Below are 19,469 nucleotides of genomic sequence, written 5' to 3' on the forward strand. Positions count from 1 at the left end.
AGATGAGCTGTTTTTACACACAAATAAATATGCACACACATTATCTTCCTTTGGCAACATGAGACAATGCTCCACAGCGCTAACATGGCAAAATAAATTTGATCCGTACCAACAGAGAAGGAGAAGGAAAGTGAGTTGGAGATGAAGATGGAGGTGGAGTTGGGGGGTGGGGGGGCGGTAGTTCAGAGCAAGCCTTTAACAGGATCACAGCAGGGACAGACACGGGGGAGGACAGGAGGGAAGGCTGGAGAGGGGGAGGAGGAGAGGTGGCAGCGAGGCCCTGCCAATACAGATAAATATTTCATCCTACAACACACAGAGTCACTGAGACTGGTGCCCAGAGGGGGAGGGAGGACGCAGAGAGAGATAGATAGAGAGAGAGAAGCTGAGAGTGAAGGAAAGGCAAAGAGAAAAAAAGGAAGAGAAGAAGTAAGTGAGAGAGGGAAAAAAAGAAAGATGGGACAGCTGAGAGACAAAGCTAAGCCTGGGAGGTAAAGGTGTCCTTAACTCTCACATCCACTGACTGTGATGCTAACCAGGGCTGACACAAGACACACACACATACATCCACAAAGACACACTCACACACGCAGATATGGTGTTGCAGACACTTTTCTATTATTGTCCTCTCTCCCCACGACTGAGGTTTTTCCCCTCCGACTTGACTTAACACCTGGGCTAGAGAGTGTGCTGGTGTAAAAAGAAAGAAAGCAAGAAAGCCAGCAAGAAAGAAAGAAAGAAAGAAAGAAAGAATGAAAGACGCTAAAATGAACAGACAGTAAGAATGTGGAAGTTCAATGTGAGCAGAGGGAAGGAGAAAAGAAATCGGAGGGGAAAGTTGTGAAGTATTGAAAAAGTATTTTTGTTAAGCATTACTTTTTAAAACCTTGAGCTATAATCTGCTGCTATAACAGCCTCCTCTCTTCAGGGAAGACTTTCCACTAGATTTTAAAGCCTGACTGCAGAGATTTGCCTCCATCCAATCACAAGAACATCAGGCTTTGATGTTGGGTGGTGAGGTCTGGCTCCATTTGTGTGTCAGTTCATCTCAAAGGTGTTGGATGTTTGTTGAGGTCAGGGCGCTATGCAGGCCACACAGGGTTTCCCCCACCAAACTGCTAAAACCATTACCAGACCTTGTTTTGAGCCATAGACTGAATATGAAGATGTGCATAGCATGATGCAACATCACCCATTGGTTTTTGCATTGGTGCTGGTTTTGAAGCCCAGATTTGTCGCTTATAATAAGTCGTGCAGAGTGTTACCTTTACCTAAAACGTGCTAACAAGGCAGGTGAACAAGTAACATGAAACCTACAAAAACAATTGCAGCAATAGTCTGATTCATTGTAACCCCCATGTGGCAGAAATCAAAGTCTACATTAAGTCTTTAAGTTGCATTAATAGAGCAAAAATGTCATGATTTAGGCCACAGTGTCCCAGAAAAAATTGACTGACTTAGTATTTCTAGAGAGAAGTTGATGCTTTTTGAATGATAGTCAACTGGAGTTAGTATCTACTGCACTTAAAATTACTTCCACATTGGCTTCAGCCTTAAGCTGTGGTAGTGCTGCTATTTGTCCAACAAATGAGAAAAACAAAACGAAAACAACATACAGTTGAAGTTGCTGTATCAATAAGTGAAATCAATTTTCAAAATGCAATGTTCAAATATTTTTCGCTTGATGAGATTAAAGTGTACAGGCAAATGCCACAATTCCACAATTAGTTTTCTGAACATTTCTAATGACCCCTCGTCATTTCATGTTATGCTGCTCTGGTTTCAGACAGTATTTTTAGATATTTCAACATACTGATGGGCCGGGACGAACGGAGAACAGCTTGAGAGAGGGAGGAATATTGCTATATTGAGAGAATGTGTGTTTTGTACACTTGTGTCAGTCAGGCAGTTGGTCTTTTTGTTTGTGTGCCCTCTCTGGGGGGAGCAACTCCCCTCATCATTAGTAATGAACCAGCAGCGGTGAAAGGGCCAAGCCACAATCTCAGCCCAGAGAGACAGATTAATATTTGATTACTCTGTGTGTGTGTGTGTGTGTGTGTGTGTGTGTGTGTGTGTGTGTGTGTGTGTGTGTGTGTGTGTGTGTGTGTGTGTGTGTGTGTGTGTGTGTATATCTTTCCATTTGTCATGTCTTCTCTACTTTTCTCACCTTCACTTCTCCCTGCCTCTCTTTTCACATCGTTCCTTTCATCGCCTCCACCCATCTCTTATCCTTTTCACCTCCCTTCCCCTGCGATCCATTTCTCTTCCTTAACTCTTCTCCTCTCCCTCCTCTTTTCCTGCAGGACTGTGCAGAGACAGAGGTGGACAGGAACAAGTGCTGTACCTTGTGTAACATGTTTTTCACCTCTGCCATTGTGGCCCAGTCCCACTACCAGGGCAAAACTCACGCCAAGAGAGTCCGTCTGGTGCTGGGGGAGCCGACCAACCTACCCACAGCCATGACCAGCCTTACAAACACAGGTATCTCTCACCTCCTGCCTGTCTCCTAATGTAAGCTTGATGTTACCTAAATCTCACACATTCAAACATGTAGTGTTTAAGTCATGTATGTTACTTTGCTTGTAGCTGTTTCTGCACTGATGTCAGACTGATCAAAGCAGGTGTATAGAAGCACAATATATCAAAGAAGTCAACCAGTGGCATTTCAGTTTTAGGAAACAGAGATAAAAGAGTAATAAAATGATTCTGAGTCTTCAGGTCAGACTTGAAAGTGAAAGCTTGACAGATCCAATCGCTCGTTGTTCTGACATCAAACTGGCGCTTTGGTGATCAACACTTTCAGCTACAACAAATCAATACCTCTATTGGATTCCAATTATGATGCTTGAACGCAGAGACCAAGGTGATGAAACTGATCGTAATACTCTGTGTTATACATAGACAAGGTCAATGATTAACCGATTAATCGCTGTTAATAATTAAATTGATTTAAAATATATTACCTGATAGTGCAGGAGACGAGGTACATGAAGAAAATGTACTGTCGATTTTTTTGTGGGAGTCTCTTACTGTTTAATGACAATATATGTGCATCTGTGGGACTATTCCAGCTGAGCAGCTGTTTCCAGCAGCTGGACTAACGTTAGCCACAGTGAACGATGCATATCACTCCATCACGTCGATAAAGTTTGCATATTTAATATAAACCCTATCAAACTGAAGTCCATTGTGGGGAAAATTGGTTCACTGGTAATTGGCGTATATTTATTCTATAATGTCACAGGTTATTTACTGTTGAAAGCTGCAGCACTTCTGATTAAGGAAAAATGGGTCACATTTGTTTGAATTGTTAGATATGTCCAACACATCTAGTCTGATCTAATTTATGTCCTCTAACAACTAAATTTTATTACTATATTAACACACCAAACAGCTGCACAACGTCCAGCTTCATTAAAGATTTTAAGGCAGTGTAAGGCTGCAACCACCTTTGTTAACCTGGTCTGGTCCACTGTCAGAGGCAAGAGAATATTCACCACACAGACAGATAGTTGGTCTTTTTTGAAGATACAAATTCATTAAGACTACAACTGGATGTCTAAAAGCAAAAAAACCCACAGAGGTCAACCCCTTAAAGGCACAGTGGGCACCCTACCACCCTACAACACAGCACTGCCAGTGAATTAGGATAAACACACCCTGGGAGAAACATTGCACACAGAACTAAAGGCACAGCATTCGGTACACTGCACATTAATGGAACAAAATATCAAAATGCACATTGATCAATAAGGACCATTCCAAACTGTAGACAGGTCACAACCATTTCTACCAACAGGGGGAAGCTGAGGGCCCCATTACCCACTAGCATTGACTCTTAATGGGCCCCCATGGCAGGGTGTCAAATTACTAAAATCTTTTTTTCTAAATGAATCATAGACCAAGTCAAAAAAACAAGACAATTAAACATTTAACATTAAAGTGTGTTAGACTTATTTCTTGCCACGCTCTGCTGACAAGAGCCCTCTGTGGGGTGCAAACATTGAGTCTCCCCTAGAACCAGGAAGTGCCCACAGAAATGCCATGGATGTATAATAAGAGCTGGATAGGGCGCCACTGCTCAGCCTATCAGCTGATTTTTCCCAGTGGTCACTTGCGGTATTACAGCAAATAATCCCACTGCGGCCCAAAAAGCATTTTCCCCATAGACCACCATTGTAAAAGAGACATCTGTAAAACTGTTAACAGGACATCTCGAACAGTAGACAACGTCAATTATGACTCTGTCTATCATGAAGATTTGATCCATGAAGATTTTATATATGTAACACCTTCCTTGAGGTGAAAAAAGCGATTTAAAAATCTGTGGCATCATCACAATGTAATGCCAAGCAGGAACTTATGATAGGGCCAGTGGAGGAAACACTACTGTGCATATTCAGTGGGGAGAATAATGCAAAAGCAAACCCAGAAGCTAGAAACTTTTTTTGGCATATGCTCCAGCCAAGTATTCTTATAGGACAGAATTGGTGCCATGTTTGGTCCAGTGTACAGCTCTTACAATACATCCATGAGAAACACTTGCTGCAGCCAGAATGCTGAACCAGTGACAGCAGACGACCTGCTTGAGACGGCATGGCAGCGTGAGGCGAATCACAATGATAACAGCCCAGTGAAGCACTGGTAAAGGCACTTACTAGTGTCCAGTCCCTTTCTACCTAACAGAATGCTGGTTGTTCTCTTCATTCATGCTCTAGCTTGTTTGACCACCAATGCTCTCACGCTCTTTTTCTTTATCTTTTTTAAAAATGAGTCGGGAATCCAACAAGTCTAACTTTACTTTTACCTTTATCAAACATCCATTCCTCCTAGTAACATCTTTGTATTTCCTCATGTAACAAATATTGAATGTAATGTAAATGCAAGCTCTTCTTCTCTCTGTGCACCAACCATGATTTTGCAGGCGATCTGACCCGGTTGTATTTAGAATAACTATATAAAACCAATCAATCTTCTTGCTGATGGTCTGTTTTGCTATGTAGGTCATAAATAGGCATCCATATTAAATTGAAACTGTTTCATAACCAGTTCAAAACTCCTTGTAGTTAATTGGAAATGTTCATCCCTAGTCACACATCTCATGTACCTCTGCTCGAACACACCTATATAACCACTTTATGCATACCACTGAACTGAGAGCTATTTTTAGTTCAGAGCATATATTTTATTTTATCTGAAGTGGAATTATAAAGCTTTAGTCATGCTTCAGTCAAAAAGTCTCAACTGGGTATCAAAGGAAAAAAAACTCTGGAAATACTAACATGCCAGAGGCCCAAGAGGTAAACTCTGAAGGTGAAGCCCACAGACTTTCATTCATAAAAGTATTATGATTTTTATTTTTTAAATCTCCTTAACAAATGAAGACATCCACAAATTGCTTTTGTTGTTTTGTTGTCATGCTTGTTTAAGTTGGTTTTTTTTTTTAAATGTCAGTGCTGGTGAGTCGTCTCCAGGGGAGCTTTACATAATGTGATTCAAATTGGATTCAAAGTGAAATTCACAGAGCTATAAACACACAATTGCTACAAAATGGAGTGTTAGAATCAAGCCCCTGAGTGACTTTTGCTAAACTTTGGCCTACTTTGAAGAAGTGTCACTTCTGTACAGCCGCTGCTGCGGATTTGCGCTTGTTTTGTGACAGTGGGACCTGAAGGAAAAGAAACAAGAGAACAAGAACAAGAAGAGGGGAATAGTGACCTGGGAGAGAAGAAGAGGATTTCAGGAGAGATTAAAGTCAAAAGTAGCCTTCATGATCACTCTGAGATGAGCGGTCCACCGTAGATGCACAGTCAAGCTGACAGGCTTGTGCATGCTCAGGCACAGAAACACACACAATCATCAGAAACACACGCAAGCAGGGTGACAGATGCATGCATGCACATGGACACTAACTAACATACAGAAACATGCTCAAGAAAATATACACAAAAAACAGACCGCACAGCAGGGGTGTTTTTAGAGCCTTTTTAGGGGTGCTCTAGCACCCCTAAATTTGATCTCAGCACCCCTGAAAATGAATAAATTATCAGTGTTTCCCATTAATTATACAGCCTGGGGCGGCCCACAGTCTACATAATCCACCTGTGTCTCTGTCTCTGATGCACACAGAGGGCTCAGCTCCGCCCCCGCTGAGACAGAGCAGAGGACGAGAGGTTAACGTTAGCCTCCTTTATAGTTTGCTGTCATTTCTCGTCGCTGCTCTCCAGTTATTACTTTATTCCACCTCGCTGTTCTGTGTAAAAGGTCCGGACACTGAAAAGGGGGACAGAGTTGCCCCGCCAGTATGCGACTACAGAGGTAGTCACAGAGCTGGTGTTTCAGTTTCATTGGTGACCGTGTTAAATGGTGACTTTCACATAGGTGTTCTCTTAAAAGCCTATAGTAGTTTAATCCTTTTTAAATACATACTCATCTGTGTTTACTATTTAAGTTACGCTAAAGTTAAATGGTGCTCAGAAGACACATTTAGCTCTCGTAACATATCTTGTAATGTGAGAAAATCACTACTTAACATGGTCACCAGTTAAACTGAAACACCGGATCGACTGACGCTTCGGACAAGCGAGCTAGACAGTGATTGAATAGAGGGAGCACTGGCAGTAAGAAAGCCAGTGAATCAGTATAAAAAACATTTTTTCTTATTGTTTTACAGCGGTTACGTTCAATGGCAGACATACACTTCCCCACAAACCTCCACTCAACCGTACAGCTCTGCCTCAAAACTCTGAATCTGAAACACCGACGTGCTGTTTTAAACACAGCAGCAGCATTAAGCTTCTTAGTTGGTTCAGTTTAAAAAAGCAGGCTTAATGAGTGATCTTTTTTATGTTCCATCTGTACAATAAATCAACTATGATCCTGATCCACTTCTAAGTCACCTGGAAGTCAAGTCTTTTATTGATAAGCAAAGACAGTGTAGTCATTTGAAGAAACAATGCAGACTTGAAAAAATGTAGAAAAAGATATGTTTGGTTTAAATAGTCCAATAAGTGCTTTTTTAAAATAGTTATAACCTCTTAATTTTCCGGGGGAAAATGCCCACGGACCTCCCTAAAGGGTCGGATTGAGGTCCATCCACCATAGTCTCTCAAAATTCTGTGGGAAACAATGAACTATATTGGGGGTTTTTTTAACACTTGCAGGGCATTGAATGTCACATTCTCATTAGGAGCTTAGCCCCCCTAAAATTCTGAACCTACAATTGCCCCTGCCGCACAGTGAAGAGTAAAATAAGGACCATGTGTGTTGGGGAGGCCCTCGAGATGCAGAGCAGAGACTGTACCTGTGTGCCCTCACATCACATCCCCACACACTCTAAACCCCTGCCTCCTCCTCCTGCACACACACTCTCACACACACTGCCTGTGCCCTACTCCGTGAAAAACATTTACTTCTGCTCCAGTGTGCGGAAATCACAGTCGGGAGAAAAGAAAGGGCGGTAAAACAAGGGATGCAGAAAAATACATCTTTCGTTGTTGCTGCTCAGCACGTGCTATTCCATGGAGTTGTCGTGGCTCAGGAGCTTTACTCACGCACGCACGCACACGCGCACGCGCGCACGCGCACACGCGCACACACACACACACACACACACACACACACACACACACACACACACACACACACACACACACACACACACACACACACACACACACACACACACACACACACACACACACACACACACACACACACACACACACACACACACACACACACACACACACACAAGAGGGCTCCACCAGACATTTTAAGATGGCCTTGTGTGCGAAGAAAGAAGAGATAGAAGGATAGTATAAGAGTGGCAGGGTTTTGGTTTGTAAGTGAGACGATAGTGTGGCGAAAGCAAACACAAGAGAAGGAAATGTGAGTGGGTGTGGTTGGCGAGATGAGCAGGGACACAGCCATAGATACAGTAACTATGTGAACAGAGCCCGAAGACACATCAAGGTATGAGCAACCAATCAACTCACAGGGCAACAGAGTCAAGTCAACACAGGCGCACGCACACACACACACAAAAAACACACATTCATGGTCAGTGGTCAAAAACTATTGCACGCTCTTCATATGTTATCAGTGAGCTGATGGTTTTTGTGATATGACTCATACAGGCTTATAAGTGTGTGTGAGTGGGCTTTTGTTCATGATATAAAACGTCTAAACGTGTGTTATTGTGCGTGTGTAGTAATAGTTGGTATAACTCTAGAGTAATTGACACATTGTAAATGGCGAATCGGCACATGTGGACATGCCATCTGGCATAATACGCTTTCTCACATGATTTGGCTGTGGACCTAACACCCCCTCCCTGTGTTCAAATAAACAGTTTGAGCAGAAATGATTTCATTGGTACACATACAGTACTGCACCTTACACATACAGGCAACCTAATCTGGATCTTCATTCACACACGCACACACAAGCTTTCACACATTCTCTCAAGCGTGGATCATGCATTCAGTATGCCACCCAAATACCCACACGCACACACAAGACACACGTGGAGCAACACGCATGTACGTAGTCCTCACTGCGTGAGCCACGTCTGCGTCCTGTGGACATGTCAGTGCCTCTTGGCTATTAATGGGCAATCACCATGGCAACCAGTGTCATGTCATGAGTAGCAGGTCACCTGGAAGTCTGCCATTTCTCTCTTTTCCCCCCTCCATTCCCTCACAGAGGAGATGGAGAGGAGACGGAAGAAAGGGAAGAAAAAATATGAGAGAAGATGAAGTAGGTAAAAAAAAGATGAAGATGGTCTCCTCATGACTCTCATCTTTGTTCCACAGATAACAATAAATATAATAATAATAATTTTTTTATAGAGCACTTGTCTAAACCCATGTTACAAAGTGTTTCACACAAGACAACAACTTCAAAACAAGCAAATCATAAAAACAATATCTGATAGAGTAATATTAAAATTTAAAAATATAATACCAATTACGGTGTTGCCAGCAAAAGGGCTGTCAGTAAAAATCTACCAATTTTAGGAAAAGCTCTCTGATAAAGTAAGTTTTAAGAAGAGATTTAAAAGAGGTCACTGATTCTGCTGACCTGATTTCCTTAGGCAGCTCGTTCCATTGCTCCAGGGCTCTGATTGCGAATGCTCTGTCACCTCTAGTTTTCAGCCGCGCCCCGGGAACAGATAAAAGACCTCTGCCCAAGGATTTCAGGCAACGTACTGGCTCGTATGTGACAGATATATAGCATGGTGACAGGCCATGAGGAGCCTTAAAAGTCAACAGATCTTAAAATCAATTCTAAAACAGGCACTCTTGGATCTTGTTAAAAGCCTGGCTTGTTGATAGATTTTTGGTTGAGGCAGTTGCAATAACCCGAGGCGCGAGGAGATGAAGGGTTGTAAAATGGTCTGTGTCTTTGAAAAATAAAATAGGTCGTATTATGAAAATATTTCTAAGATGATAACAACAAGACTGCACAAGTTTCGTTGTGTGCTGCTCAAAGCTAAAGTCACTATCAAACCAAATGCCACGATTCTTTGCAACAGGCTTGATGTGTTCCAACAGCGAACCGGCGGATGGCAAGATTTGTTTTGCTATGTTCTGGGAACCAGTTACAAAGATCTCTGTTTTGCTTGAGTAAAGCTGCAGAAAATTGTCTGACATCACACAGGCAGTCATGTAGTGAACTCGCATAGCAGGATCAGTGGCTCTAACAGGCAGGTATGTTACACCCTTAAAAATAGGGAGAAATAATCACGAGAGTAATAGGCTGATGTTTCCACAGTGAGAGTGAGGGCAATACTGTGGTTTCCTCTGGTTATGTGGGTGGAGACAAAAGTAATCCATCTCAGGCTTGCAGATTAAAACTACTTTGCAGATTAATACTACTATAGCTTAATTTTTAAGCATAAATAATGAAATAAACAACAAATGAATTAAAGACTTCTAGCACCTTTTTTTACTGTTTCAAAACAATTAAACATGTCATTAATTGTTTTCTCATGACTGACTGTCTTATGATCATCACAGAATATTAATCTTATTACATTTTTATTTCACATATTTTTGTTGTTGTTTTTTTACTTTTAACAAACCATTAGTGTATTATCCTTTTATGGAGGTCTATGGATAATATGTCCTAGGGAAGCATGCACAATGAGAATAAAACTGGTCCCAAAACAGATCTCTGAGGCACACCATACTTGACAGGAGCAAAAGATGACGTGGTTATAAGTGGAGAAATAAGACCTTCTCTTTAACAGATATGAAAAGAACCATTTTAAAGCCGTTCCAGATATTTCCACCAAGTGCCTCAGCCTGTCTGTGAATGGTGTGATTGACTGTGTCCAAGGCAGCACTAAGGTCTCGAAGAACAAGGATTGAGTACATCCCATCATTGGCAGCCAGTAAAAGGTCATTAGTCACCCTGGGAAAGGCTTTCTCAGTCCTATGACGCTTGCGAAAGCTGGACGGATTTTTTATTTATTTTTATGTTTATGTGTTCTGCTGATAAAAGCAATTGCTTGGATACATATTTTTATTATTGGTTTTGTATAAAAAGTAGCCTTGAAATGGTCAGTAATTTGGGGGACAGTATCCAGGGTTTTGTTTTTGTTTTTTTTAAAAAGGTTGTACAAAGGCGGATTTGAAGTGATCTAGGACATAACCGTTAGATAAAACACTGACAGCAAACAGGGCGCAATAAATTCAATGACTGAGAAAAAAATGTGTTGGTATACATCAACTGGACTGAAAGACACTGGAGAAAAGTAATTTAAAGTGCTCTGTGGTGGGTGATGGACATCAGAGTATGTGTTGTTTGGGATGGGAACAGATGCTTTGGAGGACTCTACTTTACCAATGAAATAAGATAAAAACTTTTCGCACTCAGCATTGGAGGGGTTTGCTTTACCAGTTTTAAATAAAAATCTGCAGTTATGCTGATTGGCAGAAATAAATTCAGAGAAGTATTATGCTCTTGCTTTTTTTTTTTTTTACCATATTATTGTAGTTGAGTAATACTACCATATTATTGTAGTGGAGTAATAACTGCTTCATGGCCTCATAGTGTACTCTCTGAGACCTGATTTCTTCCATCTATGCAAATGTAGCCTACAGCAATCTTTTCTTTGCTCTCAGTCTCAATCAGTGCAATCTTAACCTAGAGCTTTCAAATGTGCATGTGTTACTGTGGGAGTAAGCATGTATTTGAGTTTTTGTCTGTGAGAAGACAAATGAACAAGAGTATGAATGTGAATAGATTAGATTTACATGAAAATGTAATTTCATGAAAATATTTTCATCTCATATCATTTTTGCCCTCGAATGTAATTTGCATTTGAATTCATGTATAGCTCCCTTACTCTCTTTCATTCATCTTCCCTCTGCAATTTTTCACTCACCGCTCTGCACACCTTCTTGTTCCCTCCTATCTGCTAATTACTCCCCCAGATTCCTCCCCTTCCACCCCACTGCCCACAGACCCCGCTGCGTGTCCCCCTGCTCCTCCTGCTCTGCCCTGGCCCATGGCTGTGGTGGGCGGAAACGGCGGAAGAGAGGCCGGGAAGTACTGCTGCCTGTGTGGAGCCTGGTTCAACAACCCGCTGATGGCCCAGCAGCACTACGAAGGCAAGAAACACCGTAGGAACGCAGCCCGAGCACGCCTCGTGGAGCAGCTAGCAGGCAGTCTGGATGCCACGGAGAGCACAGGTCAGTGTATTGGCCCTGCACCCAACACAAGTGACGAGTGAAGGGTAGAAAAGGTGTTATGACTTTGTACAATGAAAGACGAGAAGGGGGAGATCACTTTCAAGATCTGTGGCAGTGTGAACTTCTGAAACATTTATATGCCTTTCAATGCAGTGTGCATTTTACATAATATTATACTGATTTAAGCCACATCATTTATATAAAATTAGCTCCATCAACCGATTACTGTTAAGATCGGCTTAGTCACATTTACCATACAACTGGGCAGAAACATGACTTCTATATGACTGTCTTTCTGACTGTGTCCTGAACCATTTGTGTTTCCACTTAATCACCCTCATGAAGAATGAATATCCTACAGATGACCAGAAATCTCATAATTGCCTTGTGCTTGTGTTACAAACTGAGGAGGGAGGATTTAACAAAAGATGCTTTTAAGTTGCATCATGGTAAGTATATGTCTGGCGCTTGACCCACATTAGGGACTTAGGGTATTTTCAGTGCTATATTTGCTTGCTCTGGTCTGAATCAGTTGATGAGTTAGTAAACTTTATTTTTTTCACATTTCTTTTCACACAGAGAAAAATCCAAGCGAACCAAAACACGTCTCAAGCCACATGAGAATACTCTTTGGTCAGATGTGTCCTGGGTGGGAGCAAAATCTTAATTTAGGAAGAAAGTCCTGCAGAAGCTCCTATATGCCCAAATACACAACATACTATGTTGCACTAGTCCAGGTCTGAACTCAATTCATTCTTCAGCTAGCTGCTGTTGATTTCGTTCATTTCGCTACTGGACCCATTCAGCTTGTAGAGAACACAGAGTATATCTAGGTATCATGTTCTCAACAATAATGAACCAGTCTAGAGTTCACTTGGGATCAGACTGAAACCACATCCTCTAAAGGATCTTGGTATGGTTGTTTTGGGTTGCCCCTGAGTAAGATTGTTGTAATCAGATCTGCTCAAATGAATTACACCAAGGGAAGATAACGAGCCGAGTCCAATTCAAGCAGACTAAACAGTGCATGTCTGAAAGCACCCTGAAAGTCAGCTGGTCTCTGTCTCTGCTGCATCAATTCTGACTCCTCCCTGACAGAAATGTAATGCGAATTCACTGGAGTAATCTTTTAAATGTGTTTACAGGGTAAATAGTCTTAAGGGTTTGTGTCTGTCTAAGCCATTAAGAGTCAGCTCATCCATCATCTCAAGAAAACATTTGTCTCTCTATAATTAACTGCGTATCTCAGTCCAACTGAAATTTTGACACATTTTACTCATCATGTGTTTGTCACAGTCTAACCTTTCTATGACGGTTGTCTGGGGACACAGTCTCCTCAGATTACAGCACAGCTTTCACACTTGTTAGTGCTAGCATTGCGATGTGTAAAACTGTCAAAGTCATAGGATCTCTGTTGGCACGCTGCATAAAGTTTACTTAAGAGAAAACAGCTCACAGTACTAAGCTCAGGCAGCTAAATAATAACATGTAACACACTAATATTTCTGCTGAGTGTTGAAACATAAATCCCACACAGAAGGAAACATGAAAGGGGTCAAATGAGGGATTAAAATTAGATTATTTCATAGTGTATATAACTAATTGGTAAAACCGAGATCAAATTACAGTTAGCATAACAAGCACTGGGCTTTAATTACTTTTCTCTTTCTCTCTCCTTCTCTCCCACAAACACTTCCATGCACAAACAAAGCAGATTCACATGCGCATACACACATTTCTGCCAGAAGGATATTCGAATTATATTAGTAATAGTATTTGGCACATAAATGCTTTTCCTTTTCTGGTTCCTATGAGTGATATGATCTAACATCATCCCACTTTAGCGGGCAGCACAACATGCACGTGATCGTCACACAACACCGTCAGATTTTACACACTCATACCGCACGCCTGGCACGCACACACACACACGCAAATCATCCAGGAGCCTAAGCCGCGCTGTTCGCTGTGTGTGCTCCAGGTGCCATGACACAAACCATCATCTCAAGAAGCCAATCATATTAAAAGCATGAGTCATGTTTCCGCCTACACTGGCTCAGAGGCTTTAAGTGGTGTCATGTTGGATATCGTCCTCTATCCACACACTGTGACCCAGATATCACAACCTCAGTGCTTTTTTTGGGAGAATTGGACTTCAAATATCAGGATGTAATAGAAAATGCTTGAAAATTGTTAATATACTTTGTAAATATAAAATGTAGCTTTCGCTGCTGTGTAGATTAAATCGAGATGTTTTCACTCAAAGAACAGAGTGTTGAAAAAATCTATTAACCGTCTTCCTTTCACGGGCCATGAACTGGTCTAAGATTTCTAAGTGAGCTCGCTGCTGACGCGATCTATTATATGTGCCATCAATCAAGTGTTTATTCCAGTGCCTTTACTCTGAAACACTTTGTTCATCACAGTACGGCTCAATTGTCAGCAGTCGTTTCTTCTTCAGTGAGACACATTTTCCATTGGTGCAAGATTCTCACATCTGATTGGCTTTTATCACCACTTCAGGTGTGAAGTCACAGGTGCGCCCGGTGTAATCTCAGAGGGAGGGTCGAACACAAGGCGGCAGAGAGAGAGAGGAGGAAGAGGAGGGGGGAGAAATGAAAAATTCAGTGTCAACCAAGTGTAGATTCATCTCTGTCTTTTGTCCTCCTTTCTCTCCTTGGAACCGTTTTCTGTTTACATTCTGTTTTATATTCTTTACCCAACCCCCCTTCCTGTCGCTATACTCCGTCTTGTGTTTTTGTTTGTTGGTGCGATTGCTGTTTTGTGTGTGTGTGTGTGTAGCTCACCAGGGGCTCCGAACTCGTCATGTCTCATCTGTCATTCTCATTGGCTCCCCACAAGGCACAGGTGAATTACTAAGACACCAATATTTCCTCTCTCGCCAAACTATGGCTGCAGAGTCTGGTTGTTTCCTATTGATGATACTGAAATGTACTTGTAGGCCTACTTGCATATTCTCTCTTTATCTCCCTCCCCTCTCTGCTGCTCACCTCCTTTCACACCCTCACGACCAAAACCTATCACAAAATGCCAGTGACATTTATATCTATTTATATATTATATTTATGTTTTTTTACTTCTTGGATTTTTCTTTTGTAACTGCGCAGACGGGGCACAGGGGAGTATGTCGTTATTTTCCACGGCTAGGTGCCAGACAGAACCCTTGGAGATGGATTACAGAGGTGGATGAGGGAATTGCAGTGGGGGTGGTTACTGATGAGGGACGGAGCCCGGCTGACTCGGCTGTGTCTTTACATAAATCATGACAGGGGTAGAAACCCCTCAAGACAGAGCTGGCGCATTGTCTCTTCTCTCTGGAGACTCGAGTCGCGAGTTATAAGCAGTGAGATAAGCGTCTCGGACTGGAGTGTACGTGTGTGTGTGTGTGTGTGTGTGTGTGTGTGTGTGTGTGTGTGTGTGTGTGTGTGTGTGTGTGTGTGTGTGTGTGTGTGTGTGTGAGAGAGAGAACCCAAGAGGGTGAAGTACCAAAGCAGAGAAAATTGTGTGTAATTGATGACTGTGTCTGAGTGGGGAGACAGGACTGACCTCCTCCCCCATAAGACAGCACTCAGTGTGACAATGTGGCACTAGCAGGCTTACATACATGCACACATAAACAAGATATACAGTAGAAGCACCTAGCGCCCACAAATTAGCTACATCTGGGTGTGGACACTCAATACGTTTTGGTTTCCAACCGAAATTTGGCATTGGATTCTTAGACTTGTTTACTTATTCTTTGATTAGATATTTCCACAACACAGCATTGAGCAATTAAAAAATGTTTAGTTTGGTTACATCTCTCTATTATTGTCATGGATTAAACTGCCAATCAAAAGTGCCCAGGGCCCAAACGTCTTGTTTTGTCGGACCAACAGTCCAAAACCCAAAAGATATTCAATTTATTTAAAATTTTGACAGTGACTTGATTAAACTGTAATTTTATCAGAATAATTGTGGATTAATTTGTAAGTCATTTAACAATCACATTCATCTACTAATCGTTTCAGCACTACTACTGTTAATTTAAAAACACAAAAAAGTTGAACATATTTATATTTTCCAAACTAGAGCAGTGTAAAAAGTTTTGTTTTTGTATCAGTACCAAATCTCAAGTGTCAAATTTCACAAGGGGGTGATATTGAAAACCAATACTGAGCCTTAATATGCATTTATTCATTTGTTAACATGAGTCAGAGGATAAACAATGCAAACTACAATGTAAAAAATGTAAAGGAATGTGGCTTCCTTATTTAAAAACAATAGTTCAGAAAGAGTTTCCCGTGTGTGACTTTTTTTTTTTTTTTTTTTTTGGGTTTAAAACAGATGGTCTTCCCAATTAATGTGACATTCTCTGAAAAAATAATTAGTCCCTCAATAGGACCTTCAAAGTTTGCTCCTTGGTAAAATTCCACTTGGATTCAGTTGGAGTCTGACCCAATGCTCAACCCCTCTCTGTGATGGTATTTGTGATATATTCCTGTGAGACGTGCTGTCGAGCGTTTGCTGCAGACTTTTGGTTTTGATTGCATCTCAATGGGCTTCTTTTTGGATCCAGCTCCTTTTTAATCTTGCAAAGCGCATGGTAAACTAATGGTGTTCCACAGCACAAAGGCTCTGGGGTAGTAAGAGCTCTGTAAACTATTATCCTGCGTCTACAGCGAATAAAATTAAAAGATGAGTACTTTACAATGAGATTCTCAGCTGCAGTTTGTCCCATAGGAAAGAAGCAGAAAATAGAGGAAACTCTACCTTGAAATGATCCTCATTTAATTTGATGTTCAGTGGGGGTGGGTATACAGCATGTTTAAGACACATTTCCTCCCTCTGCTGCTCTGTACAGTACCATCCCACTATTTAACCAACAATGATTATTTAACACTAGATTTCATCAGCGCTGACCACTACCTAAAGATCCAATTGGGAATGATGAGAAGCTGCAGTTATAGCTTGGCAGAGCATCCTAATGGAACGAGCCAAGTGCTGTGGCTAAGTGAAAATATATCAGTCACTGACTCTACAGGAAGACTTTGGATGCCTTCGCAACAGGGCTCTTGATAAGAACACAATTTCCTCCATTTTCAGCTCATTACTTTTCTGACAAGCATTTAGGCGCCTCCATACCAGTGGTGCCAGCAATGCCAGAAGGCTCTGTGCATTAAACAACAGCCACAAACAGCACCACACCCACTGCCTGAGCTCATCTCACCCCCTCTTTTCTCTCTGCCTGGCATATCGTCTTGTGTAATTAACAGGGCTTAAAACACCCTCACAAATACTGGTCATGCTCACAAAAACCCACATTCACAGCCCTGCGCTGCGTGCTGTCGCTCACATAGCACGCACACTTTCCTTGCATGTAATTAACATGGATTATGGCACAGCGGGGTCTTCTGCCAGAACTACTTTATTAACCAAACCACAGTGTCTGTGTATGTGTCCCTGTGTGTGTGCCTGCATGTGTGTGTGTCTGTGTGTATTTTCATGGCTGCATGTTCAATCGTCTGGCACATGAGCATTGCACATATTCTGGCGCCGACGCAAACTGCAGCATATTGTAGATCAGTGCTACTCGGCCAGGCAGCAGGGAGGGGACATCAATCAGACTAAAAGCAGGGAAGCTGCCTTTGTGTGTGTGTACATGTACGCAAAAGCACATAAAACACACTTAACCGTGTATAAAAGAACAGACCTCTTTGTGTAATCCTGGCAGCAGTATAGAATAACGGAGTAGAAAAAGGGAAGGAGAATGAGAAAGACTTATCATTCCTTCTTTCTTTTCTAAATTATCTCTTCTCCAATTAATAGCCTTTTCATTAAAAGAGGTACAGAAGTAATGACATTTTGGGGAAGAGGATGTACTATCTCTCTTTTTCTCCTTTCACGTCATGCACACACAGAGTTACAGATTATCTCCTAATAAATGCAAAATATCAACATTTAAGCCAAGACAGCGCTTACTCCAGGCAACTAATTTAGTCGTGGATTTCTTGTAAATGACTGCTTGTCCTTAATCACCCTCTGTTTCAGGGGTGATTAAGGACCCTGAAACAGACACAGTGACTGGGAGACAACAGGGAGTGGATATGCCACATTATGCAGCTCTGGCCCAGTCTAAATGACCTCCCACCACTCCTAACTATATTACAAGTTCCATCTCCCAACATACTTCACCAATTACCGCCTCTGAAGGTCAAAAGGTGATGCAATACACAGACAACTCATAAATCTTAAGGACAGTAATGACAACAAGGGAAATGGCACCCACACACATATGAGCTGAACAACCGTCCAAGTTCATCTTAAAAAATGAAAATAAAAAAAAACAAGCAGAGACAGAGCAGAGGAGAGAGAGGAAGGGGAGGCGGGTGAACAAGGGCAGGCTGGGGGGCATAGTCTCACAGCAATTAATTTTTGACTGTTTTGTCATACAACCCTGAAGTGACAAGGTTGTTCATATCAGATCTGAGGAAAGTTATGCAGTGACAGCTCTGCCTTTTGTAAAATGTGAGAAAACAAAAATAGCCCTTAATTGCATTTCTGACAGAGAAAACGCAGCCAATTAAGTTGTGTTGTTGATTGCCTTATCTGCATCGACACAGAGTGCATTTCCTCTGCTTCCTCTACTTGTGAAAGAAAGAAAGATTTAGAAATCAGTCACGTGAGGATGGATGCACACATGTCATGTTTCCTCATGTGGTCATTAAACAGCTGCATTTTACATCACTGCTGCAGTAAGACAACTCACTATCATCACAATTTCTCCATCTCCACTCTATCTTTTTATACTTGTCTTATTTTACGCCGGAAATGTTCTCTATTCACTCCTTCTGTCTACCTAACCCACCGCCCGCCCCTCCATCTTGCTTCACCCCACTCTGTCAGTGTCTCCCATCCTCATCCATCTATTTTTGGGTGTTCATCTCGACCACCTGCAAACCCTCTAATTAGTTCACATCTGTGTCTGAGCCGCACCATCTCAAGCACACATTCACCAATACAATGCTGTACGTGTAGAAAGCTACTGCGCTTTGTCTTTTCTTCTTCTGTCCTAATTCTTCTCACCCTGGTAGAGCTTACACACACACACACACACACACACACACACACACACACACACACACACACACACACACACACACACACACACACACACACACACACACACACACACACACACACACACACACACACACACACACACACACACACACACACACACACACACACACACACACACACACACACACACAAGAAAGAAGGCAGTAATGATTAGTCTAATCAAATCTTTCTCCAGATGCACTCTAATTAGGAAAATTACCCTGTACTGCAGAGTAAAAATAGGACAGTTATTTGGTGTCAGTTCAGTTTTTATTGTTGTTCCTGTTGGCCTTACTGCAACTGCTGATGTTACTTCAGATGATGATGATGGTAATGATGATGGCAGCTTTCAAGGGCTTTTATGGTCCAAACTTCTTCAAAGTGCCTTTACAGTAACTGCTGTACCTGTGTGGATGTGTGCTTCTGTCTCTCCAGGGCTGCGCAGTAGTTACTCCTGTAGTGTCTGCAGTGTGGTCCTCAACTCCATTGAGCAGTACCATGCACACCTCCAGGGCTCCAAGCACCAGAACAAGTGAGTACAACAACTCATCACCGTGTATGTTTGGATAAACGTATGAATGAACTTGATATTCAATTGAACTAAAGGAAAACTGTAGTGTTAATGCGAGTTGGGCTGAAGACTGT

At 41.8% G+C, this 19,469-nt stretch overlaps 1 protein-coding gene across 1 annotated transcript in view; it reads left to right on the forward strand.

The window, feature by feature from the left end:
* Window positions 1-19,469, forward strand: part of zgc:171482 (zinc finger protein) — a 50,091-nt gene that overhangs the window by 10,784 nt on the left and 19,838 nt on the right. The window contains exons 3-5 of the mRNA XM_062430961.1: window positions 2,304-2,481; window positions 11,445-11,702; window positions 19,260-19,356. Of these exons, the coding sequence (XP_062286945.1) occupies window positions 2,304-2,481; window positions 11,445-11,702; window positions 19,260-19,356 (533 nt within the window). The remainder of the gene's footprint in view (window positions 1-2,303; window positions 2,482-11,444; window positions 11,703-19,259; window positions 19,357-19,469) is intronic.

This window comes from Scomber scombrus, chromosome 12 (assembly GCF_963691925.1).
Source record: "Scomber scombrus chromosome 12, fScoSco1.1, whole genome shotgun sequence".
Lineage (NCBI taxonomy): Eukaryota > Metazoa > Chordata > Actinopteri > Scombriformes > Scombridae > Scomber > Scomber scombrus.